This window comes from Lycium barbarum, chromosome 1, assembly GCF_019175385.1.
Source record: "Lycium barbarum isolate Lr01 chromosome 1, ASM1917538v2, whole genome shotgun sequence".
NCBI classification, from domain to species: domain Eukaryota; kingdom Viridiplantae; phylum Streptophyta; class Magnoliopsida; order Solanales; family Solanaceae; genus Lycium; species Lycium barbarum.
Window position 1 is genome coordinate 937,289 of NC_083337.1, and position 27,796 is coordinate 965,084.

At 35.2% G+C, this 27,796-nt stretch overlaps 3 protein-coding genes and 1 non-coding gene across 6 annotated transcripts; 2 read left to right on the forward strand and 2 right to left on the reverse strand.

The window, feature by feature from the left end:
* Window positions 1–2,393: 2,393 nt before the first annotated feature.
* Window positions 2,394–7,328, reverse strand: LOC132628133 (uncharacterized). 2 transcript variants are annotated; one of them, XM_060343878.1, is made up of 7 exons: window positions 7,024–7,328; window positions 5,509–5,575; window positions 4,766–4,812; window positions 4,276–4,351; window positions 3,765–3,898; window positions 3,281–3,379; window positions 2,394–2,801 (listed from the first exon to the last, which is right to left on the reverse strand). In XM_060343878.1, exons 1-7 carry the CDS (start codon window positions 7,243–7,245, stop codon window positions 2,727–2,729), a joined length of 720 nt encoding a protein of 239 aa, XP_060199861.1. In that variant the 5' UTR covers window positions 7,246–7,328; the 3' UTR covers window positions 2,394–2,726. The 2 variants fall into 2 exon arrangements, with proteins under 2 accessions (XP_060199861.1, XP_060199854.1); XM_060343871.1 differs by having other exon boundaries at window positions 4,276–4,363; window positions 7,024–7,326.
* Window positions 7,329–9,393: 2,065 nt separating this feature from the next.
* On the forward strand, window positions 9,394–16,947 carry LOC132628150 (uncharacterized). 2 transcript variants are annotated; one of them, XM_060343889.1, is made up of 4 exons: window positions 9,394–9,731; window positions 13,479–13,645; window positions 14,114–14,950; window positions 15,215–16,947. In XM_060343889.1, the coding sequence occupies exons 1-4, from the start codon at window positions 9,467–9,469 to the stop codon at window positions 16,829–16,831; spliced, it is 2,886 nt and encodes a 961-aa protein (XP_060199872.1). In that variant the 5' UTR covers window positions 9,394–9,466; the 3' UTR covers window positions 16,832–16,947. The 2 variants fall into 2 exon arrangements, with proteins under 2 accessions (XP_060199872.1, XP_060199879.1); XM_060343896.1 differs by lacking the exon at window positions 9,394–9,731 and adding an exon at window positions 13,797–13,888 and having other exon boundaries at window positions 13,504–13,645.
* A 2,831-nt stretch (window positions 16,948–19,778) lies between these two features.
* On the forward strand, window positions 19,779–19,851 carry TRNAF-GAA (transfer RNA phenylalanine (anticodon GAA)). Its single transcript has one exon. It is a non-coding gene; the product is annotated as a tRNA-Phe (tRNA).
* A 4,501-nt stretch (window positions 19,852–24,352) lies between these two features.
* LOC132628164 (autophagy-related protein 8C-like) lies at window positions 24,353–27,796 on the reverse strand. Its single transcript, XM_060343907.1, has 5 exons — window positions 27,598–27,796; window positions 26,086–26,141; window positions 25,917–25,969; window positions 25,232–25,350; window positions 24,353–24,640 (listed from the first exon to the last, which is right to left on the reverse strand). The coding sequence occupies exons 1-5, from the start codon at window positions 27,632–27,634 to the stop codon at window positions 24,546–24,548; spliced, it is 360 nt and encodes a 119-aa protein (XP_060199890.1). The 5' UTR covers window positions 27,635–27,796; the 3' UTR covers window positions 24,353–24,545.

The following is a 27,796-nucleotide window of genomic DNA, read 5'->3' on the forward strand; positions in this document are numbered from 1 at the left end:
TTTCGCTTTATGTACTATTTTTCTCTTTTTATATTATTTTCTTTTGTTTCCGAACTGAACAGTATGTTGCGAAACGTGTTCAAAACAAAGACGAAATTCCACCGTTTGATTTAAATACGTGGTGACATTCACGTGAAGTTTACTAGTTATTTTTTCATTTGTCTTTTTAATATTTTCTATTTTAGAGCCTGGTTGGATGGGCTTATAAGCCATAGCTATAAGCTAGGAATTCTAAGTTATGGCTTTTGATTTATTTTTATTATTTTAACATAAAAAAATAAATGCTTAAAAATATTTTTTTATTTTACACAAACATTACAAAAATACTTAGAAGTTATTTTGGCCTAAAAGCACCTAAAATAAGGCAATCCAAACAGCCTTTTATTCGTAGTTTTCTATTATTACGTGTTGTCTCTTCTGATTAGGATTCCTTACTATCTAAATGTTGTTACTGAGTACGTTTTCATAAACAAAATTACGCTAGATATGTTGTTGTTATTTGTGTTCCTAGGTGGCGATGCCGAAAATTTTATTAGCATAATTGTATTTATGATCTTAAAATCTATATGTAAAAAAAAATAGTAGTTTGCCATATCAAAGCCCCAATTGAATTGCTTTTTATCTCTTTTTTTTTTCCTTTCGCTTTCCATACTATTTTTTTTCCTTTTATAGTATTTATTTTTTAACTAAACAATTTGTTCTGAAACGTGTTCAGAACAAAGACGAAATTCCACCGTTTGATTTAAATACATGGCATCATCAATGATAAAAAAACATGACATTCACGTGAAAGTTTGATAAATTTCTTATGCCAATTGTAACTTACGTGGCAAAGTCAAAACTTTTATTAATAGTATTTGTATTTATGATGATGACAATAACAATGTACAATGTTATTCCACAATTGGGGTTTGAGGAGGATAAAGTCATTTGTGAACAAAGGAGTATTTGCACAATTGGGGTCTGAGGAAGATAGAGTCCTTTGTGAAGGAGTATTTGTATTTATGACAACAACAACATACCCAGTATTATTCCACAATTATGGTCTGGGGAGGATAGAGACCTTTGTAAAGGAGTATTTGTATTTATGATTTTAATAGTGTTTGGCCATGAAAATTCCAAATACAACTTCAAGTTGTATTTGAAATTCGGAAAACACCTAAAAATATATTTTCATTTTTTCCCACTTTTTTCGCTTTCAACAATTTAAACAACAAAAACTATAACCAAACAAAACACCATCTTCAACTTCAACTCCAACTTCAAAACTCCAAATAAAAAAATCGAATTTCATGGTCAAACGCCTACTAAATAAAAATGAGCAGCAAAGCTAATTATCATTATTTTACTTAGAGATAGTAAAGTTTAATTTATCCTTTTTAAGTATAATATAATGTTAATTTCATCATCAATATCTGTAAATGAAAACACATAACATATAATATGGAAAATAAGAAAAATGTATAGTAGATCAACCCAAGTAAATTCACGGATAGCCAAATCCAAACATCAAAGAGCCCCTACATGATCAGGAAGCAAGTTTTAGAATGCTACACTTTCATTGAAGAAGTAGAAGCACACATGTTGACGAAGAGTTGTGTGCTTCTAGCCTCTTATAATAAGTGTAGTAGTAATGTTTAAGACATGATTAAGAAAGCATAGTGTCATAAAAAAGAAATAGAAGGTGCAAATATTCTTTGATTATTTTGCCTTGAACCTCCACTAACCCAGAAAGATGAATCATTTGTATTTGCTACCTATTTTCCATAGACTTACCAAAAATATAAGTGCGAGGCCATGAAGATGCTCATCGATTAAATTAGCCCTCAACTACGACAATATTTAAACTTGGGTCAGGATTTATATTTTAGCCTAAATTTTCTGATTTCTCGATATCCAATCAAATCCTTTTTTTTATTACTGAATGCATTTCTATGGATTAAATTTGAATATTATTTATAGATAAAAATATAAAATAAGATAAAAATTTGATCCCAATCTATGTCATAACATATTTTGAATCATATCTAATAATGCCCAAACTCTTTTCGTGTATATGGAGTATCACCAAAAGAAACTTCAACTCTTCTTTTATTTTCCTTTCTTATTTCAATTTCGACCAGGATATTTTTTTTCATCATACAATTGTTGGGAGAAAGTGTTAACTCCGAACATTACAAGCCACAACAATCTCTAAGGTAACAAATTGCTTTGTGGCACCATAATCGATCTTCAAGAGTGGTAATTTCAACTTCGACCCGGATATTACATACCTTGTAAAAATGACAAAAAATGAAGAACAGTAACATCTCCATTTTTCTCCTCTTATCTCTATCAAGAGTGGTAGTTTATGTAATATGTACTAATACATACAAAGCTTCATAACAAAAGACTAAGTGAATCAAAGCCAAGTTAAGAGTATAAGGGGCACTTAATCATGTTCTATAAGTATGTCAATCATAAAGAAAAGAAAGATGAAGAATGGTATACAACAATTTAGCAGTAAAATATTGTACCAAAAGAAAAACAGTAAAACAATTTTGACATAACTTTCTAGGAGGACAAACTTCGGGTTTGAAGCAACATCATCCTTCTCTTGTCATAGCTGGCTTCATTTTCCTCCCCCATTGCGCAAAAATTCGGAAAGCCCTCACTCGTTCCCTATTGCTTACAGCGTATCATGCATGTCATGTGAATGGCTGTATGCGATGAAGTTCATACAGATTTCATTGTCTCTTCGGATACTCCCGCGGTCCAAATATTGTGGATCCAATTCTCACATTGGTGCTGCCCATTTCTATCTGCAGCATCACCACAAACAATCAACACACTACACATTTCTACGTTCTATTAACAACCAGTTTCCTAATGCAGCTTATATATTCTTCAAAATGAGAACATATTGCTCAATTTTGATAATTCATGCTTACTTTTGGAACAACACGGATTATACCAAAAGTCAACAAAATGTATTATGAAATCCACTGGCAGAAAATTGAACGATATCAACTGATTCATAAACTTCTTTTGGTTCACAGTACGAGGAAAATAAGTCAAGGAGGAAAATATATTTTTGCATTAGCGCGCTAGAGGCCTTAAATTAAACCTGAGGGCAATCAATAGACTGATGGACTGTCTGCCTTCACATGAAAAAAGCAGCATCAAAATGAAACTACCAAAGGAAATTAATCAGAAGAAGGTGATTCTTTCAATCAGAAACAATATATTTTGATAAAAGAGAACAGATTTTTATGAATAAGGTAAGAAAATACAAGCTTACCGCTAGCTCAAAGTCACTAGACATGCCCATTGATAACTCACATCGAGACTCTGACATACCAAGCACTTTGCAAACTTCACTTCTACAGTTCAGCAGCGTCTATTGCATTACAACAAGAAAAATGGTGTAAGCAATTTGGAGAAATGGAGAAATTTGATGTAGTTCAATGAGCATTTTTGTGTTGAAGCTTCCAATATGCATGTCAAATCCATTCATTCGATAACAAACTTCTAAAGAATTCCATATACAGAAATTACTTAGCACGTGAAAAGCATCCCTCTATTATAGATAAGGTCTAAAATAAGGACAAGAACTTCCCATAACTATGAAGAAAGTTGAAAAAAAGGCCTGCTTTCAGTAGTTTACAACTGTTTTGCCTTTGCATATTTCAGTTAAAAGGGTGGGACATCTTCAAATACCTGAGAGAACTTGAATTCTTACGTGTAATGTACAACTAAATTCTGGATTTGTTATAGAGTATCACCTTAAAGTTCTCTGGGGTTGAAGTGTAGTCAGGCCTTCCAATTGTCATCAGGCCAGAGAACTCAAGGTTTGGGCAATCCAGCTTGACGCGTTTGGCAAGCTCTATGCAATTTGATGGATCAACACCAGATTTTGCTGCATATAGTTAAATTAACTAGTTTGTCATTTCCTTCTGAAGTAGGACGATTGGAGGCCTTCCCTCTTTGGCCTTGAACGTCATAAAAACAAGCATTGTACAATTCGATCAAACATCCATTACTAGCAGTGCGAAAAGAAAAGAAAAAAAAAACAATCTAACAACTCAAGACTCGAAATTGGTGAGATTTCATCTGCAAGTTAACCAGTGATCTGGACTTGAAGCAATGCGTTAGAAACCTTTCATAACCTAAACCATACTGCTCCGACAATACCAAAAACCTAAAGCTTGCAGAACCTGATTGCTAGAGTTGTCGTCAAGCCCCATTAGTCTCTCTCAGGTTCTGCAAACAAGAATGAGGAGAAAGTATACTCACACTCTTCTCCACTGGTATTAACTTGAACCAAAACCTTCAAATGCTGCCTGCCAATGCTTGAAACCGCACGATCAAGCTGATTTGCAAGCTGTAGATTAGAAGAGGTGTTGAATGATTGATCAACTTTGTTCAGTTCAAACAATAATAGGCATTCAAGGAAACTATAATCAAACAAAAAAGAACTTATTCAAGCTTCAAGCTGTGTTTGACAATAACCAGATACAGAAGGAACTCAGGAGAAAAAGAATGAAGTAGGTTTATAAGCTGACAGTGGTTTCACTTTGATATAGCTAATTATGGCACGATAACCATGTGGAACTAAGTTATATTGATCTCAAATCTTGTTAACCTGCTGAATTCTGAATGTAAATTAAAAATCATACGGCTGCTGGCTTAACGTAAATAGAAGCAGCATATGACATATTCAAGATTAAACAGAGAGACTACTCCTCAAGTTCATCAAATGTTATGAAACGGGTAAAATCTTTACCTTCGGGTTATCAACACCATGAACCATGGCTAGATTGGGAACAGCAGCTGCAATGATGGAGGTAAACTTCAGAAAACTTTAATATGATATGCTTATCCTATTTACACATACAAGCAAAAATGCTTCCTGAGAGTAAGGAGGGGGTTTCTGCTCTTGTCAGGATAGTAAAACAAAAGCTTTTATACTCTAGTTCGACACTTCTAACTCTCACCTTTCAGGCCCTTCGCACTAAATAATACATCTTAGTAATACATCTAAGAGAAAATGTGCAGGCTTGTAGTTAACTAAGTTAAGCATCGACGGCCATTTTGTCCCTGTTGGGATATTAAAAAGAAAGGCTTCGGCAATCTAGTTAGACACTTCAATCTTAACTTACAGGTCCTTAGCACAAAATAACAAAGTTTTAGTTGGAAAGAGTTAAAAGATAATACATTGAGGGAAATTATGCAGACTAGTATGTTAGCAAGATTTCAATGGGAAAAGAATCAAATTAACCAAGTATAAGATCCATTGGATCACTGAGGAAATAGAGGCTAGCAACAAAAGGCGAACCAAAATTTTGAAGTCTTTCTTGAATACCACTGAACCCGCTAGTCATGCAATTGTATCAATACATAAACACAACGCCGAACCTCCCGTAGGAAAAGTAGAGATAGAAAAGTGATTGCAAAGTGATGGATAATCTAAGGAAGGTGGATAATAACATAACTACAAGTTGCACATATATTTGGATGAACTCATACTCAGAAGTTGCTTCACTTTATTGCTCTGCAAATGCCCAATATAATGCCATTCAATGTCCTCCGGAAGCTGCATATAAATAACACATACTAAGGAGCCGTTTATCCGTAGTAAAATGTTCCTTTTTCTAAGAAAAATCAAAACAGTGTTTGATTATACATTGAATTGATTTTTGGAAAAAAAATGAAGATGAGTTTCTCATTGACTAGTTTCCCAAGTAAAAAAACTTTTCCAATCATAAAATTCTAAACTTTTTTTCAAATATCACATCTTTTATGTCCAAATGCCTACTAAATATTGCAGATTAAGAAAACCTGTCAGCAACTATCAACTATCAATTACATCTCGATCAAAAATTAGTTCGCTTCATATCTATTCAGCTCTGTTTAGATCCATTCCATTCAATAGGGTAGAATCACTTTTCCCTCGTTTGGGAACAATTTATCACAACCTAAAACTCAATTAGCGTTACCAATGCTGAAGGAGAATTGCTAGAAAAATAATTTAAGAATTGCTAGAAAAATAATTTAACGTTGTAGGAAATCAAAATTGGCTATGATTTGATATTTTAATTCATGTCCAGTTAGCATCTATAGTCAGGATTATATAGGTAACGGTTTTTCCTATTTTGAGTTAAAAGTAGATTTGTATTATTATCACCAAGTAGGCTAAGCCAAACATTTTTTCAATATTTGATTTTTGATTTAAGAACTAACAAAGATAAAACTAACTAGAAAGCAAGTAAAATGATAAATGACCACAATTCTCAAGTAACGATCCAATGTATCTTACGATTTTACAACTAAGAGCGAGTTTATGTAATTGATAATGAGTGTTGCTAGCTATTTTAATTTTGGGGAGAATTATTTGAGTTTATGAATAGAATATTTTCCTTCAGAAACAGATGAGTTCCTCGGGAGCTTAGTAGCTTAGTTGGTTTGCTACGTAAACTTTCACCTTATTGACGAGAGTTCGAATTCACATGTTGTAATCCTTCTCCTACCCAACAACAACCCAATGAAATCCCACAACGTGGGGTCTGGAGAGGGTAGAGTGTACGCAGACCTTACTCCTACCTAGGTAGGACGGTTGTTTCCAAATCCTTCCCCTACCCTTATATAATAATTTTATTTTTAATAAGTAGAGATCTTAGTAGCTCAGTTCTGAACTTTTACCTCGTTGGCGAGGGTTCGAATATCCCCTTACCCATTTTCGCTCCCTACTTCCCTTACCCCTATGTATTAATTTTTTTTACCCTACGTAATATTTTTTTTAAAAAAAGTAGGATCTTAGCAGCTCGGTGAGTTGGCTATCTTAACTTTCACCTTGTTAGGCGAGGTTCGAATATCCCCTTACCCATTTTCCCTTTCTTTACCCCTGTGTAATAATTTTTTTTAAAATGTAGGGATCTCAGTTGGCTAGCTAGCTAGCTGAACTTTTACCTTGTTGACGGGGTTCGAATATCCCCTATTTTCTTTTCCCCTTAATAAAAAAAAAATTAAAAAAAATAAGATTACCTCGGGAGCTTTCTGGATGATCTCTTGGACATAATTTTCGCCAAAACATCTATGACCAGCTTCATAAACTTGAGTAATTAGAGAAATAGGCTTAGTTTTGCTCACGGCAATAACTCTTACGTCCTCCGCACGGCGGCCGGACTTTTCTGCAGCTTGCCGGACACGGTGGAATACAGATCGGAGCGCCGTCACAGCCAGACCCTCGGCAGCCGGAGCAGCCATCTATGCTTCCGGCTATTTTTGTAATTTTTTGGTAGTTGGTACTAACGCGCTGTATCATTGTTGAGTTAGTTCCTTGTAACAAATACCAAGTGAAATGATAGGTGATTGTTTTTTTACGTCAAGAATTGGAAACCACAAAAAAAAATCCTAAAAGAGATGCATTTCTTATGTGGAAATAAATAGTTAATTTCATACTTAATTCACATCACCAAGAGATGTCGTGAAATAGATAAGAGATTAAAAACTTTATATGCATCTAATATTTACATTAAACCAAAAAAATCTTAACAATTACATTTGTAGTGGGATCACGTAAAACTTAATCATGGTTAAGTAACACATATACTTATGAAAGATATTTGTGTGCTTCATTTGTTTGGTGTAGTATCGGGTGCTTGTAAGTTTTTACTTTGATGGAAACCTTTCTCCCTTGATTAAAACTAGAGAAATCACGGTTAGAAAACTTTTTCCCCTATGAGGCCTACACAGCGGGAATTTGAATTAATCAGTTTAATAAGTACTGTAATGGTAAAAAATTATACATGTCCAAAACATGCTCATATATACAATCTTCGAACATATGACACCCGCGCCTATCTTAAACGATCCACGCAGGATGACCTCCAGCCTATGACCCTTCCCATGGCTCGATGCTATATATTCGTTTGAATCCAAACTTCTAGTCTAAAGTTATATGGTACCTACCTCGTATCAGCTCGAGTCAATTTCCTTTGGTTGAGTGTAAAGAAATAAGAGGAACGTCCAACAACTTCCACAACAACCTTTACAACACTTTGTATAACTTTGTCTTTAAACCGAATGACCCCATAGTTAACATGTTGAGCGGAATGATTTTCTTACCGATATACAATACGTTAGTTGTAATTATTTTTTTAAATGATTATTGCAATATTTTATATTGTACCTTAGTTGAGATGCGCATAAAGGTGACTCAAACATCACCATTATATATATATATATATATACGCGCGTCACTCTAGGGTCAATGCATAGAACTTGATTTGACTTAAGTTCACAAATGGGCTTCGTAAGGGTGGTCTTTTTTTTTTGGCCCCACTTAATAACTTTTTTTTTAAAAAAATAGCCTCCGCTTCAAAATATTCGTTAGGAAGAGTTTTTATTGCCCATCGGGTATAAGTTGTGGACATAAATTAATTTTGCTTATAAGGTAGTAGTTTAGGATATTTCAAAACAGTGAACCTAATCAATTGATCAAAAGTTTTGCCTTATGGGCAAAAGCTAGAACTTATATCTGATGGTTAACATAAGTTCCTCCCAGCAATTCTTTTTCAAAGTTAAGGTCATTTTCTAAAGATTTTGTTAAGTGGGGAAAAAATTCATTTTTTTTTTGCACAGATTTCCCTTCTTTTGGGGTGGTCTTTAAATTTTGCCGCTCATAATTGTGGTCTTTAAGTTTCGCCTTTCGCTTGAAAAGATGGGCGAATACTTGAGGTTCTGGGTTCGAACCCCCGCTCAGGCATAAAATAAAAAAAATAATTTCGCAAAGCAAGGCTGGGGGGCGTGTATGCCGGATCCGGCATACACTCCTTAAAGAAAAACTAAAGTTATGCCGGATCCGGCATAACCAAAAGTCTGTCCCATAAGACAGAACTTTTCTTTAAGGCATAAACTTTGTCTTATAAGGAAAACTTTTAGTTATGCCTTAAGGAAAAGTTTCGCCTTATAGCGCATACTTTTAGTTATGTCTTATGTGGCACACTTTTAGTTTTAGCATAACTAAAAGTATACCCCATAAGGCGTAACTTTTCCTTAAGGCATAACTAAAAGTTTGCCTTGAAAAGTAAAATCAAATAAAATATATGCTTCAAGGCAAAGTCTGCCCCCTCTGGCAGACTTTTAAATTCAAACTCTGTTTTGCGATTTTTTTTTAAAATTTTTTGACTGAGTGTAAATTTTAATCCGAAACTCATAAATTTTAGGCGAACGACAAAACGCAAAGACCAGCAATTTGAGGGACAAAATTTAAAGACCACCCCCAAAGAATTGCCCTAAAAAATTCAAGACCCACTTAGGTAGATACTGGCCCAACATCTGACCCACTTGCCCAACTCAACAGGCCCAATCCACAGCACTCAGCTTATTGCTCCATTAATTCCAAAATTCCCAATTCTCTAGGGTTTTTCTCGCTCGAACCCCATCTCAAAATCGAGACACCGTAGAGAGGAGATTAAGTTGTCCGATGGATCTAGAGGTGGTGGGCCGCCATGCTCTCCTCTTCGACGACGACGCCACGTCAGCATTCGTCAACTCCAACGACGCTCTCGTCGAATGGAATTCTCTACAAATTGATCGTTACGATGTTCGTCACCTCCTCTCTTCTCCTCCACCTTCCCGTAGACGATCTAACACTCCTTCGTCTTCGTCTAATCTCGTTGATGGTTCGATTCAGTCCGAGCTTGATCATGAACGTTACCTCGATCTTCCTTTACCGTCAGATGAACCAGGTAAACCTAACTCTCGCTTCCTTTTCATTAAATTATGTTGATTATAGCATAAATGGCTCGGAAGCTAATTTGAAAGGTGTTTGACGGGGCACAGAGTTTTTAATAATAAATGAATACTTTTAGCATAGAGCCCGTTTGGATTAGCTGAAAAAAAGTGGCTTTTAAACATAAGTGCTGAAAGTATAAATAAGCAATTATGAGCCCGTTTGGATTGGCTTATAAGTTGCTTATAAGCTTTTTTGAGCTTTTTTGAGTGTTTGGCTGGCCAGCTTAAAGTTATTTTGTGCTTAAAATAAGCTCAAAAAAATAATTGGGCCCATTTGACTTAGCTTATCTAAAGCAGCTTATAAGCTTTGCTGAAAGCTTATATGCCAAAAAAAATAAGTTAGACTATCCAACTTATTTTTTTTAGCTTATAAGCTGTTTGGCAGCTTATAAGGCATAAGCCCATCCAAACAGGCTCTATGTGTTTGGATAAAAGTGTTTAAAGGGTTTCTAGAAGTAAGGTTAGCATTGAAATTAACAGAAAATATAAGGGATAAAAGGGTAAAGTTGTTGGTCAAATTAAAATGGATTTTAAGCTAAAAAAAAAGCTGGGGTTGATCAACTTCTTGGTTTTGGCTTATTTTAAGAGCTTTTTAATTTAATTTAAGTTGTTTTCTATTTTTGGCCAACACTCAAATAAGTTAAAACTGGCTTATAAAGCCAATCCAAACGGGCTCATAGATACTTGTGTGGCTAGAAATTATATCATTAAGGGAAAAATGAGAAACTTACGTTGATTTTAGCTCGAAAGCTAACAGTCTGATAAAAGACAGTGAGTCTTTAGCTGATGTTAACTTGAAGGTGTTTGACTCAGGAAATTACAGTGTATATATAGGGTAGATTTTTTGTGTTTATGTACATATATATATTTTTGAATAACTTGAACAAATGCAAAAGTTTAGCTCAAGTGGTTCAGGGTGTTTAATATTGTCTCTAGCGTCCTAGGTTCAATTCCCAGAAACAACATTATTATTATATTTTGCTTTAGTAATTTTTTTCAATCCCTTGAGTAAAATTCCTTGATCCAGTTTAATAATAAAAGGAATACTTTTGGAACTTGCGATTAATAAGCCATAGAGTCCGTTTAGATTAGCTGAAAAAAAATGGCTTTTAAACATAAGTGCTTAATGTACTTTTAAGTGTTGAAAGTTATTTTATAAATAAGCAGTTACGTGTTTGGATAAAAGTGCTTAAAGGATTTTTTAGAAGTAAGGGTAGCATTGGTATTAACAGAAAATATAAGGGATAAAAGGGTAAAGTTGTTGGTCAAACCAAAATGGCTTTTAAGCCAAAAAAGAAATAAGTTGGGGTTGAGCAACTTCTTGGTTTTGGCTTATTTTAAGCGCTTTTTAACTTAATTTAAATGTTTTCTATTTTTGGCAAACACTCAAATAAGTTAAAACTGGCTTATATCCAAACGGGCTCATAGATACTTGTGTGGCTAGAAATTATCTCATTAAGGGAAAAATGAGAAGTTTAAGAATAATGAGTAGCTAGCTGATGTTAATATTTTGTTAAGTGGTTCATTATGCTACCATAAGCTTCATTTCTCTTGTGAAATACACGTAATGGAACATATGTAGTTATGTTTTGATTCCTTCAGATGAACCAGGTAAACTTTACTCTTGCATCCTTTTCGTGTATATATTGTGTTGATTTTAGCTAGGATGATCGGAAGTTACACGAAACAACATAATATATACTGTCAGTTACACCGAAACACCATTATTAGTTCGAATTAGATTTGTTTATGCCAAGTTTGCAGACGTAATGTTAGGGATAATGTTTGTGTGGATAATGTTTCGTGTATATATTATGTTGATTTTAAGCATAAATGTTCGGAAGTTAACAATCTGATATAAGATAATGAGTTGCTAGTTGATGTTAAAATTGGTTAAGTTGTTCATATAATGCTAAATAAGTTTCATTTCTCTTGTGAAATACTTATATTAACTGCTTCGAATTAACTCTTGCTTCCTTTTTTTTTTTTTTTTTTTCCGAACGTTGCGTGGATATTTTTTGTGGATAGATTATGTTGATCTTAGCATTAATGACCGGAAGTTAACAATCCTATGGACGATAATGAATGGCTAGCTGATGTTAATATCGGTTAGGTTCATTCTACTAAATAAGTTTCATTTCTCTTGTGAAATTGATAGTTGTTTGGTGTATGTATTTTTGATTTTAGCATAAATGATTCAAAGCTAACAATCTGATAAAAGATAATGAGTCGCTAGCTGATGTTAATATTGTTAAAGTGGTTCATTCTGCTACATAAGCTTCCTTTCTTTGTGAAATAAATATATGTACTGGAACTGCTACGAATTAGATATTCGGTCAAACCTCTCTATAACATCATCGTTGATTCCAAGATTTTTTGGCTGCTATGCTGTTATACACAGATAACAACATCATCTTTGGATAGTTTTTCGTGTATATATTCTGTTGATTTTAGCAGAACTGATCGGAAGCTAACAATCTGATAAAAGATAATGCATCGGTAGCTGATGTTAATATCGGTTAAGTGGTTGATTCTGCTAAATAAGTTACATTTTGTCTTGTGAAATATTCCCTCCCCTTACTATTACTTGTCACATTTCTCTTCTCGAGAGTCAAACTGCAGGAACTTTGACCAACATTTTAAGATGTACTTTTTCATCAAATTAATACGAGAAGAATCGGAACTTACAATATTTTTCTTATAGTTCCGAACATCTAAATTTAAAATTTAAAATTTAAAATATTGAATTAATCTAATTCAATTTAGCTCCAAAAATTGGTCAAATTAACTCTAGCGAAGCGGAACGTGACAAGTAAAAGTGAACGGAGGGAGTACTTTATGGAACTGATTCGATTAGATTTATTTATGCTAAGATTGCATTGCAGACTTAATATAAAGGGATAATGTTGTATCTAGTTTGTAATTATCTGCATTTAGTTTGTAGTTATCTTTTGACTCTCCACTGTGTACAAGTACATGTCATATACAAGTACATGTAATGCACAGCAGCATTCATTGGCTTGAAAAAACATTTTACTCAAACTCAACTGTTAATATGCTGGTTCCGAATCTGCAACTGCTTGTTGCATGAGCTATGTATGATGCTCATAAGTAGGATTTTGTATCCATGATCTTGCCTTAAAAAGTTGCTATCCATCAGGTGCTGCAGTAGACTTGATTTACATTGCAAAGCATAGGAGACTAACATATAACAATTTTGGGGCATAGCTGAGGGTCCATTGTGCACCCCCTCTTTGGTATTCTGTTTGTTGTAATAACTTCCTCTGACGGTACCATTTCCTGTTTTGAGTATATTATTCTATATTCCCCTTAGATAGCCTTTGACTTACGGTGCCGAGGGACCTCATCTAGATGGTTATTAGAAGCGTATTTCTTATGTTATTTTTAAGGTGGCAGCTAGAGAATAACGATTTATTGTTATGAAAATAGTGTTGATAGCAAATATTTTTGCTGAAGCCTTTTTTTTTTTTTTTTTTTAATTTAAAGTTTTACAGTAGGACCTTTTAATACACATTTCCGTATCTAACTAATAAGATTGTTATTACTTATCAATGCAAGTATTATTATTTTAACCTCATCTCAGTCTGTCTGGAGTCTTTTTCCTGTTGCTTCGGAGTTATGTTACATTGCTCTTGGATAGCATGTTAATATGAATATGATTAGATGATTTCTTCCCTCAGAACTAGAAGAAGGTGAACAGCCGGTGGATACTGGTGCTTATCGTGCTGTTGGTTTCTCATATGGAAACACTAATGATTCTGCTGACGGAAAAAGTTCTGAGGTGGGCCAGGAAAGCTCCGACTTCCATCCCTCCATTCCAGTGCCGGAAAGCCTTCTTCAGAGCTTGGTAAGCTTGTGCTCATCGATTTTTTTTTTGTCTGCTTTCATAAGCTTGGATATTGTTGTTTACATGCTAACGAGGATTTCCCATGTGGCCAAATGCTACTAGTTGTCTAAACCTTATGTTATTCTAAGGCTCACCATGTCTAAGTTTTCAGATGCTCGGAGCAGGGATGGAGTTCCTTTCATCTAAGGTTGCCATTCACAGGCACATTGTTCCCTTTTGATGCATGACCAAGGGGCAGTGCAGGTGGGATTAGGAATATAAAAAGTTTTCTTTGTAAGGACAATTTGTTGCTAGTTGAGAGGGATCTTCCCTTAATGCGCTTGATATTGCTCTTTTACTTCCATTAATGGACACACATACTGTCTGTTTGAAGTTTCAGATTGTATCTAAGGTTCTAGCTTATTTTTTATCCAGAATTGTGAATTCTACATTTTAATGGAGTCTTTGTTGCTTTCTATCTTTTTGCAGCCACCAACGGAAAAGTTACATCAGATAATTGCAAGGACTGCTCTGTTTGTGAGCAAACATGGTGGGCAGTCAGAAATTGTTCTCAGGGTGAAGCAGGGAAACAATCCAACATTTGGGTTCTTAATGCCTGACCACGGTCTTCATCCATACTTTAGGTTTCTTGTTGATCATCCCGAACTTTTACAATCTGACAGTGATTTGAATGCTCAAAATGAAGAAAAAAAGGTTTCTGATGAGCACAAGGAACATGATGGTGTTGGAGGTGCTTTATCTATGCTTGGTTCTGTATATGGGTTCGGAGAGGATGAGGAGCCTGCAAATGGGGATGATCCTGGATCCAGAGTTTCCGATGCAGCATTTGATGCTTTGGATACCAATAATGTTTCCCGTCCCCTTCAAAGGGCTGAATCTAGCTCTAAGGCATTTGAAAACGATGAGAAAGAAAAAGACGAGAAAGTTTCTACACATTCACTTCGTTCTGGTAAAGATAAAGAAAAGGCTCCTGCACTGAAAAAGAATAATTTGATTAATTCTTACAGGAGCAGAAGTAGAAGTAGCGTGCGGAAGGAAGATGGCTTTCGTTCTTCTGCTGCATCAGAAAAGACAACGGCAGAGATTTCTGGTCTAGGAGCAGTGTCTAAGACAGGACCTTTGGTGGAGCCTCCATCTGATCTAAAGAAATTGATTTATAAGATTGTGGAGTTCATTCTGAAGAATGGGAAGCAGTTTGAGTCAACTCTTATGGAACAGGACAGTAAACACGGGAGATTTCCATTTCTCCTTCCTTCCAACCAATATCATCCTTACTATCTAAAAGTACTCCAGAAAGCTCAAGAGGTGAAAGCTCTTTCTCTGTCTGGAAAATGTCATATGGGTTCCTCTGCATTTGCTTAATTTAAATTTGAGCATATTATTTTTAGTTTCTTGGCATTTGCTTCTTTGGCAAATTATTGACACAAAAACCATGTAGCTGTATTTTTCTTTTTGGTTCTGGATTATCGGTGTAGCTAATGCATGTGAACCTGGTTATACTACTTTCCCTTTGGAGGGAAGTGTGGAATTACTTTAACATTGTGGCCTTTTCTTCTCTTTGTTGTGCAGTCAAAAGTCCATGGATCAGAAAAGAGATCTTTGAAGGAAAGTGATTCTACCTCTTTAAGATCTGTGGAGTATGATCTGCCATATGCATCTGATAAGAAAGAGAAGTTTAAGATGGTGCTTGGAAAATCCAAAAAGGAAACACAGGACTCTCTGGCTAGAACTTCACCGCAAGAGGCTGGGGTCAATGTGGACGCTGCTGCTGCGGCTGCTATCCTTCAGGCAGCCACTAGAGGTATTAAGAATCCCAATTTGAGTATCCTTTCAGGCTCATCTAAGAACGGTGATAGTCAGGGTCACAGCAGTGAGGGTCCCAGTATTGTTGGTCAGAAGTCTGGCAAGAGGATGGAACATAGTGTTTCGATTCCAAAAGTGAAGGAAATCGCGAAGTCTGCCGCTGCGGAAGCTGCAGGTGAAGCAGACTCCTCTGAAGCCCACTTGACCAAAGAGCAGAAGCTGAAAGCAGAGAGGCTGAGAAGGGCGAAGATGTTTGTTGCCCTGTTAAAAGGTGGAGCAGCTCCTGCCAAAAGAGATTCACTTGGAGGGTCAGTGGAACCACAAGGATCTGCCTTATCAGGTTCCGCTACAGAGGTTAATGTTGCTACTAAAGAAAGAGAAGGCAGTGCAGCTCTGGCAGAACTGACTGCTGTGGAGAGAGAAGGCAGTACAGCTCCATTAGATAATAATTTGTCGAATGAAAATGAGAAATATGAGAAATCTGAAATGAAACATACCGCTGAAGATCTTGAACGGCGATCAAGAAGGAAATACAGGTCAAGATCTGGTATACACGAAGATGAGGAAGAGGAACAGGAGGAGGAGGAGGAGGAGCAGCAGCGCTCCAGGAAGAAGCGCCGCTCTTCAAGAAAAGATGAAGAGGAAGAAAGTGGAGAGGTAAGGGATGATAAACGATCCAGAAAAAAGAGGCGATCGCGCCGTCATAGACACAAAGATGGTGGCGATGCAGGCGAGGATGAAGATGATGAACATAATAGTCGATCAAGAAAGAAGCACCGCAGACAACATTCATCCCCTGAATATGATGACGATGATGAGCAAAGAGATGCAGAGAGACATCCTAAGCATGGAAGGAAAAAACATTCAAGTCATCGGTCGTCACGTGAAAATAGGGAAGATGATTATGAGGAGGATCATAAGCATTCCAAGAAGAAACATAGATCTCGTAGAACCTCCCACCGCAGTAGAGATAGACATGAACACAGCATTAAGGATTCTAGTGAAGATGAGTCCGATAGATCTCATAGAACTTCCCATCGTAGTAAAGATAGACACAAACACAGGACTAAACATTCTAGCGATGATGAACGTGAACACAAACATAAGCGTGCAAGCTCTTCTGGTGATGAAGAGCAGCGCTATGGCAGGGCTGATAAGAATGAAAATGGTACCAAAGAAAGAGAAGAACTGGAAGAAGGTGAGATCCTTGCCAAAGTTTCAGATCAATCGAGAGGAAGTTTAAGAGGTTCTGTCAGCAGAGAAGTTTCAGTCGACGTATCTAGTTCCCAACAAAGAGCCCCGTCTCAACCGTCTGAATCTACTGAGATATCAAATGATCTTAGGGCCAAAATCCGCGCAATGTTAATGGCAACTAGAACGTAGTTGAGAAACTACTAATCTCAATATATTACCTTTGAATCCCTTGTAGTGTATAAAGGGCTTTGTAAAGTCCTTGTTGAATCTTGATTACAATTCGATAATTCTGATTTTCATCCTCCTATTTCTCTCTGCTGTTAGTTTTCTGCCCCTTCAGTGTAAAGAGCATTGTCGACTGTTTCATTGTTATCTATGTTTGACAACTGAAATTTGCGGATCCAAAATCTTGGATAATGTGAGATTTTGGGTCCACGAATTCTACTTGTCAAACATAGGCTCGGATAACTTGTGCAAGTTATGTGAGGCAAGAGTGAATGCTTTCTTATTTGTCATTTTTCATCCGTAAATTGTTATAATCAACACGTGTCCACTCAACGCGATCAAATATATTTTACACACATTAGTTTTATACAAAGTATCGAACTTATAAGTTTATATAACGTGTATGGCGTTCGTGAAAAAATACCAATTGAAATTTCTTTATTTGTTGGTGGAAGAATCAAAATTTTTATGATAATATTGAGAAAGAGAATTAGATTTGGTTTAAACAATAAGTGGTTCGAAAACAAGGATTGATTTTTTAGCAAGATATCGAATGTATACAAATAATTCAATATTCAATATGTTTCCATTAGATCTAGTTTCTTTCAAGTAACATATTCTAGCCAACTGAAAGGATCTTTTGATCAATCCCGGGATTATTTGAATTTCATTAATAATGAGGATTCAAGATTAGCACACATGAATTAACTGAAAAGAGATAAAACAAATAGCATTTCTGATCATGAAAAGTACTGCTTTAAGGATGTCTTGACTTCGTACTTTATATTGGAGTTATAGGCGGTTTCGTTTCTATTAGTCGTTCTGATGTTCCATATTCAAATTTTGAGATTCAAAATTGTGCATGATTATGGAAATGAGTGGAATTTTGTTTAATTTGGTGCCTTAATTACTAAGTACTCTAATTTCTTTTTTCTTGAGCGCTAACTTTTAAGTAAATGATTTTGTTATTTTCTCTATTTTTGTGTTGTGCTCTTAATATGATTATTCATTTTGTATATCATATCTTGTATATTTTCATATGACAAAGTGATTATTTTCTGGTTGCAACATTTATTGAAAGACAATGAAAAGAAAAGTTATAAAGAAGGAAAATAACAAAATGAAATCGTTATACATTCTATGTCCAGCAGCGATGTCCACCGATTAAGAAATTAAACAAAATGAATAGTCGATGTAGTATTACTAGGTCTTCTTGCTGCATTCTTCCCATTTTAGCGAGGTGATCCACACATTTATTTCCTTGTCTCAGAGTATGCATTATTGAGATCCCAAGGACAGGAGACGCCGACACTCCTCTATCACGGCGCGATCAGGGTGACAATCGACAACGTCTCCCACGCTCAGCAGCATCAAGGCGTCAGTCGAATCGGTCTCAATGATGACCTTCTTCAAATTGTAGTTATACGCTTGGGTCAAACCGCCATGTATGGCCTATAGTTCCGCCGTAAAACGACGACGTTATCATACCAAGTCGCCCGAAGAATCCTCCTCGCACCCACCTTCCCTTGTCGTCCCTTGCAACACCTCCAAACCCTGAGTTCGGCATGAAACTTCCGTCTGTGTTGATTTTGATGAACCCCTACGGAGAGAACTATCAACTGATATAGACAGGTGCATCACTCTGTCGGGGGCTGATCGAACACAACTAACTTCAGGGTCATTTTCGATAATGGGGAAATAATTACTGCTTTGGCAGTTAGTAAGTGGTACGAAGATCATTGCCATTGTCTTGGCTACCAAAATGAGACGTGGGAAGGAAAATAATTGAAAAGTAAACAAACGAGATAGAATGAGGTGCGGGTAAGAAGTAGGGGTAGTAGCTTGCTTATAAGTATTTCGTAAGCATAGACCACTTTGATTTAAGATTTCATTTTTCTTTAGTATAAATCTTTTCTATTTAGGATTTCATATTTCTGCAGTATAGACCTTTGTGATTTAGGATTGCCTCTCTCTTAAGTGAAGTATTATTTTATTGGTCTTGTAATAATCCAATTTCCCATAAAATTTTGGACTATTAACTATCAACAATTTTTTTAGCATGCAACATTTAAGTTTCTAATTTCATCTAATTATTTGGTATCGAAGAAATTGGTATCTTCCAATTGTCTACACTCTCTATTGCCCAATATTTTACTAATGTTTCTCCTTGGAACTAAATTCATGCTCTGCTGGAGACAACAATCAGTCCGATTGCTTGGACATAAACACACACACACGTACATATATCCTTTGAATTTAATTCCAACATACAGATATAATAGGTTGATATACATGGATTATAATGCGGTAATTAGTAATGATGGATCAATATGTGGTTAATGATGATGAGATTGTTTTACATGAACTACTTATTCTAGAAGGACATTTTTTGTCTTTAATATTTTAATCTCTGCTTTACTAATAATACATATTTTTATTTAAAATTTGATCTCACATAAAATATTATATAGATTCTCACATATTTGATATCATTTAATATTATCAATCAAATATTGTAGTAGTTATGTGACGATTAATTTTCTTATGCGACCATCCAAACACTCTATTATTATGTTATACAAAATTTTATTCTGAAGCTACTTATTTCTACACCATTTATCAAATGACCCCTTAATTAACTCCAATTGGTGCATTTGAGACTCATATTCCTAACTTGAAAAGTGTGTAAATGGAACTCGTGGTGTGTGTTTGATATGGAGGATTTTTTTTTTTTTTTTTTAACTTTCCTTTTCATATTTAGTTGGTCAAAATATTTCTTATTTACTTAGCAAATACTAAAAAAACCACATTAGTGTTTTCCATCCGACCAGCACACCTTAAATGTCAGAAGGAAGATGAACAATAATCCACTACGTAGTTTATAATTTGAGTAGTAGAATTAAAAGACAAAGCGGGGATAGCTCAGTTGGGAGAGCGTCAGACTGAAGATCTGAAGGTCACGTGTTCGATCCACGTTCACCGCATAAGCCTTTTTTTTTCCCTCTTTCACAGTTCACTGATTCATTTAGAATGCAAATATTTCTTGGCTAGTATTATTAATATTGTAAGTACAATTTATATTGATTTCTGTGTGGAGATTAATGCATGTTGTTCGGACCGAAGATCTGAAGGTCACGTGTTCGATCCACGTTCACTGCATGAGCGAATTTTTATGTTTTTGTTATTTCACAACTCCACTGATTCATTTAGAATGCAAATATTTCTTGGACAGTCCTCTTAATATGGTACAATTTATGTTGGTTTCTGTGAGGAGATTAGATTAATGCATGTTTTTTTTTTTTTTTTTTCAAATTTCCCACCCAGTGTCCGGTATTCACATTGGAGCCAGACTATATTTGAATTCGCACTGCATAAGGCCTATTCGGGGGAACCGTTCGCTACCAAGAATTTTTCCATAACTAATGCTCAAACCCGAAACCTCTCATTAAGGGGGGATCAGCCCCATCCGCTACACCACATCCTTTGGTGATAATGCATGTTATTTAGATGGTTGTTGCCTATTATATGGTATTGTATTTGTTACATTACATACTATATTTTTTTTAATTGTCACTTAAAATTTATTGTATTATATTGTTAAATCTATCGTTACGTAACGATGAAAAGACCCATTTTATGTGACAACCAATTTGGCGTGGGGTCGCATTGTTTCCAAACGATGCATAAATCTCTTCAAACTCGAACGAAGCATGGTATAAGTTGTGCTAAATTTATTAATTATGGAGGTTGGTCCTGCTAAGGCGTAAATCGCATTCCACGAATTCGATTTATATGCTAAGTGGGAGTACGTCCAACTGAAGATCTGAAGGTCACGTGTTCGATCCACGTTCACTGCATGAGCGGGTTTTTATGTTTTTGTTTTTTCACAACTCCACTGATTCATTCAGAATGCAAATATTTCTTGGATAGTACTATTAATATGGTACAATTTATGTTGGTTTTTGGAGATTAATGCATTTTTTTTTAATTTTCCACCCAGTGTCCGGTACCACATTGGAGCCCGAACATATTTGAATTCGCACCGCATAAGGCCCATTCGGGGGAAGCGTTCGCTATCAAAAATTTTTCCATACCCAATGCTCAAACCCGAAACCTCTGATTAAGGGGGGAGCAGCCTCATTCGTTACACCACATCTTCGTGGTAATGCATGTTGTTTAGATGGTTGTGCCCATTATATGGTATTGTATTTGTTACATTAGATACTATATTTTTTTAATTGATACTTAAAATTTATTGTATTGTATTGTTAAATCTATCGTTACGTAACGATGAAAAGACCATTTTATGTGACAAACAATTTGGCGTGAGGTCGCATTGTTTCCAAACAATGTATAAATCTCTTCAAACTCAAACGAAGCATGGTATAAGTTGTGCTAAATTTATTTAGGTATGGAGGTTAGTCCTGCTATGGCATAAATCACATTCAACGAATTCGATTTATATGCAAAGTTGCGAGTGCCTCAGACTGATAATCTGAAGGTCACGTGTTCGATCCACGTTCACCACATTATTATTTTTTCTTTTTAGTTTTAGTACAAAACATTTTTTTCATGCATAGGAATAAGTCTGGCACTAGTCCCTATTTCCTCTGTTTGTCCCAACTACTTTAATTTCTTGTCTTTTCTAAGCTAAATTAATATATTCCATAAAATAATCCAACAGAAAAAGACATGTTTTGTAATGTTATTGAGTTGCAATACGTGTACATTTTTGTATTTGTAAATAACTACGAATACTATGTATGTCTTTTATCTCTGATTATCTGAGTTTAAATATCTGCATAGTATAAAAGATAGTCTAATGATGAAGAATGAATATAGAGTATTCATATAATCAAGCCAGAATCGACGAAGGACGGTTAGTTTGAACATTCTTTGTCGAAAAACGAAAATGTATAAATAGATCAAATATTACTTTCTTTCATACTATATTAAATTTTGAACATCTTTGAACACTCACAAGTCACAACAAAGTTTCTGTATGCTACAATCAAAAGAAAGAAAATTGGCTTTTCCGGGAATCTGAACCATTTTTTAAATAAATATTGTGATGTATATCATATAGTGCAAGAAAAGGCAGAGACAAAAAAAAGAAGGTAATTTCTTTTTATCTGTTTAACTTGATGGATAAAATTATTCGGTACGTACACATGCTGATGGGAGTTAATAGGTTGTAGAAATCAATGAGATAGTCAAGGTGCGAACAAGTAGTGATTAATCAAGAATTTGAATTGTATATATGAGGTCGGAATTCTAGAATATCGACCTGATCAATACTAATAAATGAATTCTAAATTTAATATCTACACATATTTAATGAATTCCTTAACACATCCGCCCAAAGTGGCATCATTTGGGCCCAAAATTACTGAGTTCTATCAAACTCGTAACTTACCTTCTACATCTGCCCTATGCACAAGCTAACCTGAATACCTCTATCATATTGCTACTCATGACTTGCATAGAAAAAACTGAGGAAATGGGATCTTAAAGCTTCGTTTCTCCTTATTCTTCTCCTTACTGGGATGGCGTAAAACACAAACATCGCCATTGCAGACGAATTTACTTGAATCTGAAGACTTGGAGAAGCAGCTACAAAAATTGAACAAAGCCATAAGAATACATAAAATTGACCTATGTATATATATATATATCTTTCTAATGAAAATTTTTGGTCCTGGTGAATGATAGATAAAGCAATATATATGGATGGATGCGACAATGCCAAAAAGGAAAGGCATAGGATGGTTCCATGTGAAAACAAAATGCAAATTAGAGTCAATTTATAGGTACCATGACCTACCAAATAAGTATACTCATTCTTAATAACTATTCGAAGACTCTATACACACACACACACTCACTTAGTTATGATTAAATAATATGAGGATAATTTTAGGACTAACAATCTCGTTCTCGCCCTTGTCGTCTAACATAGCTCCAATTTTGGGGGTAATTTTAATTAAATCATAGTTCGAAGTAGAGGAGTAAATCGGACATGTGGAAGCCACTAATTTCATGTTTGAGCTACATTAATTGAAGTAACAAATACAAAATGATTTGCTAACGATATGAGTATGAATGGACCAAAAACATAATTGATGGAGATATTGAGCAATTTCAAAGAGGATAATTAATTTGTTACGCCGTCAAATTACACTGATAATCTATTACTAGTCTATAATTTAAGTGTTTCTTTTTTGTTGAACCTACAAGGCATGCGTTCAATATTATTAAAATGATTAGTTGCAACTACAAAACGTGCGTTGAAATAGCCAAGTTAAGGGCGAAAATTCCAATGTATTATCGAGGACAGATGCATGGATAGGATGAATACAAATATGACAAACATTAGAATAACTAGTGAGAATGTCCAAATATTCGTACGTGATGTGCGTCAGGAAAATTGACTTTTCACCCATTTTAATTTGTTTTTCATTTAATTTCCTTCTTTTCTGCTGTCTCAAACTAATTGTCCATATGTGACGACATAATGAGTCAGGATTTTAACTTTATTAATTCTGAATTTTAAAATAACAACTTCAAGCATTAATAACTGGATTCTAAACTTACTATTTCTACATATTTAATGAATTCATTCATACAAATATACTATTTGAGCATAAATTACTAGGTTTGATCGGACCCGCATCTGAACTTCTAGTTTTAGCTACGCCCCTAAATATAATTAGATGATGAATTGAGAAAGTTGAAGTTTAGCGAGTGAAGCGGTATACCATGTCATCTTTCTGACATCGAAAAGTTGATCTATCGACTGAAATAATTTTTTTCTAAAATAAGGGTAAAGTTGAATGATTTACTGTGAGTTTACTGTATAATTAGCTTTATTTGGATGAACATTCGAGAATTTTAACTCTAATGCGACTATGCAAGTGAACATGTAATGTTTTTACCGATGACCCACTTGAGATAATAGCTGATGGATGATTGGTGAAGCGTCTGACCGACTTTTTTACACAGGCCAGCTCATTCGTTTTCATAGATCAAACACGTGAAAAGTTCTTTGATAGTAGGAGGCAGCAAGACTCAAACTCTAGACCTGTTGATTGTTTTGATACCACGTCGAAAAATCTCCAATCCAACTCAAAATTCTATAGAAATTGGAGTAGTGTAAACATCGGATGTATATTAAAAAAATTCTTTGCACACCTAATAAAAGCAAGAGATATTGCAAATTACGCTATGAATGCGAAATTACTGAAATTTATCAGCCACAACCTATGTTGTTTGGACTCTTCAAAATGTTATCGCACCCCATCTCGAATGTCCATTTTTGGAGGAACCCCCATGCACCGAGCAATATTTTTGAAGGATCCGAGCAACATGACTCCTTTGCCAGATGTAATGGTTTCTCACATAAAAAGATTGCCAAAAGGGGAAGTACACCTTCAAAAGATTTATGATTACAAGGGGAAAAACGAAAAGGAAAAGAAACCAGCAAGATGGCACAGCAGCAGACCAGTAACCGTTAACCGAAGTTAAACAAGTAGGCAGCGGATAGAAGATTCTATCTTTTGGAAGGAAGATAGCACAAGATAGTACGAATTTACAAGTGTTCTCTAAGACTTATTTACATATAGCGCAGTTTTACTGCATTTTTTTTTTTTGAAAATGTAACATCAGTTTTACTGCATTTTTAGAAGGATCCAAATGTATTCTCTCCACTGTAGGTCATGTACAGGAAGCCGTCCTCGTCTTTGTGTTCCTCATAAATGGCGGACATCATGGCAGCTGTAAAAGGACGGGAAAAAAATGATCAGACAAAAAAATGTTTGGACAAAGCATAATGAGAATTGTGGCCCCCGAGCCTTGGTCTAGTGGTAAGAAAGCAGCATGTGATGTGTGGGTTTGGCAAACTTTTAAACGGGTTTGAAAACTATCACAGACAAAAGCCTTTGTCTGCCTTGTACTCCATCTGTCTCAAATTATTTGTCGTGCTTCTCTTTTACACGCCCATTAAAAAAATATTAATTAGGAGGGATTTTTGACTATTTTACCCTTATTTATGTCTTGAGATAATCTCTCTTCATAGATATTTTACTCTATTGAGGTATTTGTAGTCTTTAAAACAATTACTACTTAGCGTAAAATGGAAATAAAAATATTAATTTTGTCTTGAACCTCAAAAATGACAAATTTGAGACGACTATTTTTTAGGAATCACAACAAATAATTTGAGACGGAGGGAGTATATAAGTGGAGAGGGGTGGAGGGGCCGGTCCATTATCCACAGAGTCGAACCGCACGCCACTGGTGCTTAGGAATTCTCGGTTCCGGAAAAAAAAAAAGAAGCATAATGACAATTGCTAAGACTCTACTCACCTGTGGGAGGAAGGATATTTTTCACAAAGATGAAAATAGCCTTCTCAGCACTAAGCTTTATTCTCTTACGAACAACGTACACAAATTGCCCCACAGTTAGATCAGCAGGAACCAAGTACCTGCAATAATAGTGATTAACCGACATTTCAAAATGGAACTATTACAAAAAATATGCGTAAAAGCGCTGAAAATACAACAGTGAACACAGGAGAATACAGATGAAACGTAAAACGTAAAGAGATAGGTCTCATGTTAAGGAGGTTTGAAGCAACGACTTCCATTGCCGAATACCACTTTCATATGAAGAAAGAAAATTTGAAAAAAATTCTCTTGCACTACAATTATACACTTTAGAACAGACAATAACACCTATCTTGTTCTCCAAATATATCTCCTTCCTAGTGCAAATTAGTCCTCTTTCAACTCAAATAGCAACCACTACATCTTAAAACCTTAAACAAGTGATTTGGTACACAAGAAAATACTTTTGATAGTTCGTTATTCTTCACAAAGATGGATAAGAAACTTACATCGGACATGTCATAGCTCAAAAAAGTACACTACCCACCTCAACACTCTTAACAAAATTTTAAAACTCATTAACGAACAAAATCGACTCTAGCAAAACTAAGGATAACCAACGTGCAACATACTAAAGGATCAAGCAGAGAAAAAGAAGACTAACTTTTTCTTGTCAATGTCAGGAATGTCACTTCTTTCAGCCTTCTCCACAATAACCTAAATGGCAGGCAGAAGGATAACAATGCGAAGTAGATTGAGAAAAGCACATAAAATGTCTACAATGAAAAAACAAAAAAAACATTGCGAGACAACAGAAGTAACTGCATTAGTACCGGTATTCTATCAGGGTACTTCTCCCTGATACGAGCAGCTTCAGCCTGTCGCCTCTCTGGAACAACGTAACACCAAATTAGTAATACAGGAACATAATGTTAGACCAGAGGAAAGATAAATGTTTACACAGGCGATACCTATTGTTTGATGAGGTAAGCAATGGCTATAATAAATTCAAAAGGGCCACAAAAATTTTGAAGTAACAGAGAGTACAGACAGGTACCCCCAGCAAGTCCAGTGCCAATCCCTATATGAGTACAGTAAGTTAGGAAATTATCGTCCCAACAACACCAACAACATACCCAGTGTAATCCCACAAGTGGGATTTGGGGAGGGTGGTGTGTATGCAACCTTACCCCTACCTTAGTCCCCTACTATCGTCCCATTAGAATCAATTGCATTGAACACAAATTTTAACGACTTACTCATTGCACTAAGAGCCATGTTCTTCTGCTAAACTGAGGACACTGGCTCATTACAAAAATTATATTTTCCCATTAACGTCGCAGACCACTGTGCGCCATTTAATTCCTTTGGTAAGTAACACTTAGCGCTTTTGCACCAAATTTTTCATTAATCATTGGAAGTGCAACAATATTCATGCTTCCACACAATAGACACACAAATAAAAGCAGCTCAGCAGCCATTTACAGAAGAAACCGACATATAATTATGCAAGCATGTAAAACAGTGGACATCTAAATTCAAACTCTCCAGTTGCACAAAATAAAATACAAGTCTATGAAATTCGAAAGGGAAGTAACACTCTTTCCTTTTTGGTCAGTCCAAAAAGAATGACACCTTTTTATATTTAGTAAGTAACTATTTAACTTTAGAGCCCGTTTGGATTGGCTTATAAGTTGCTTATAAGCTGTTTTCAGTTTTTTTGAGTGTTTGGCTGGCCAGCTTAAAGTCATTTTGTGCTTAAAATAAGCTCAAAAAAATAATTGGGCCCATTTGACTTAACTTATCTAAATCAGCTTATAAGCTAAAAACGACTTATAAGCCAAAAAAAAAAAAAAAAGTTAGACTACCAATTTTTTTTTCGCAACAGAAGCCCATCCAAACAGGCTCTTAAATTTCTCATTTTACCCTTAATTAATGAAAATTTTCTAGCCCCACCTTTTTATATTTAGTAAGCAATAATTTAACTTTAAACTTTCCATTTTACCCTTAATTAATGAAATTTTTTCTAGCCCACAGATAGCTATGACTTATTCTGGACAATAAGTTTCAAAAGTCTTGATTTTATTCTTAAACTCCGTGTCAAGTCAAACACCTTCACATAAATTAGGACGGAGGGAGTAATTTTTTTCAGGGAAGCAAGAATCAAGTATCTGGAAAAAGGGTGTGACATTCAACTACCAAAATAGAAAAAAAAAAAAAAACAAAGCAAAAAAAAATTATTAGTGGATCAAGAAAATTCTAGAGCCAAAAAAGCTAAAGATCAGATCTTGGAACCAAAAAATACAATAATAACACAAATAGACAGATATATCATATATAATTACCAAGAGGGTGTTCCAATTTGAATGAGCTTTTGGCCATGGTGATGAATTAGCTACAAATTAGAGAGATCAAAGTAAAATTAAGGTTTTGCAGCAAAAGGGGAAAGCTTTTTTTTTTTTCAAAAGAAAGTAACTTTGAAGGGAGGAATATAACAGGATTTACCTAGTAATTTTTTTTATTTTTTTTTTATTTTTTTTTATT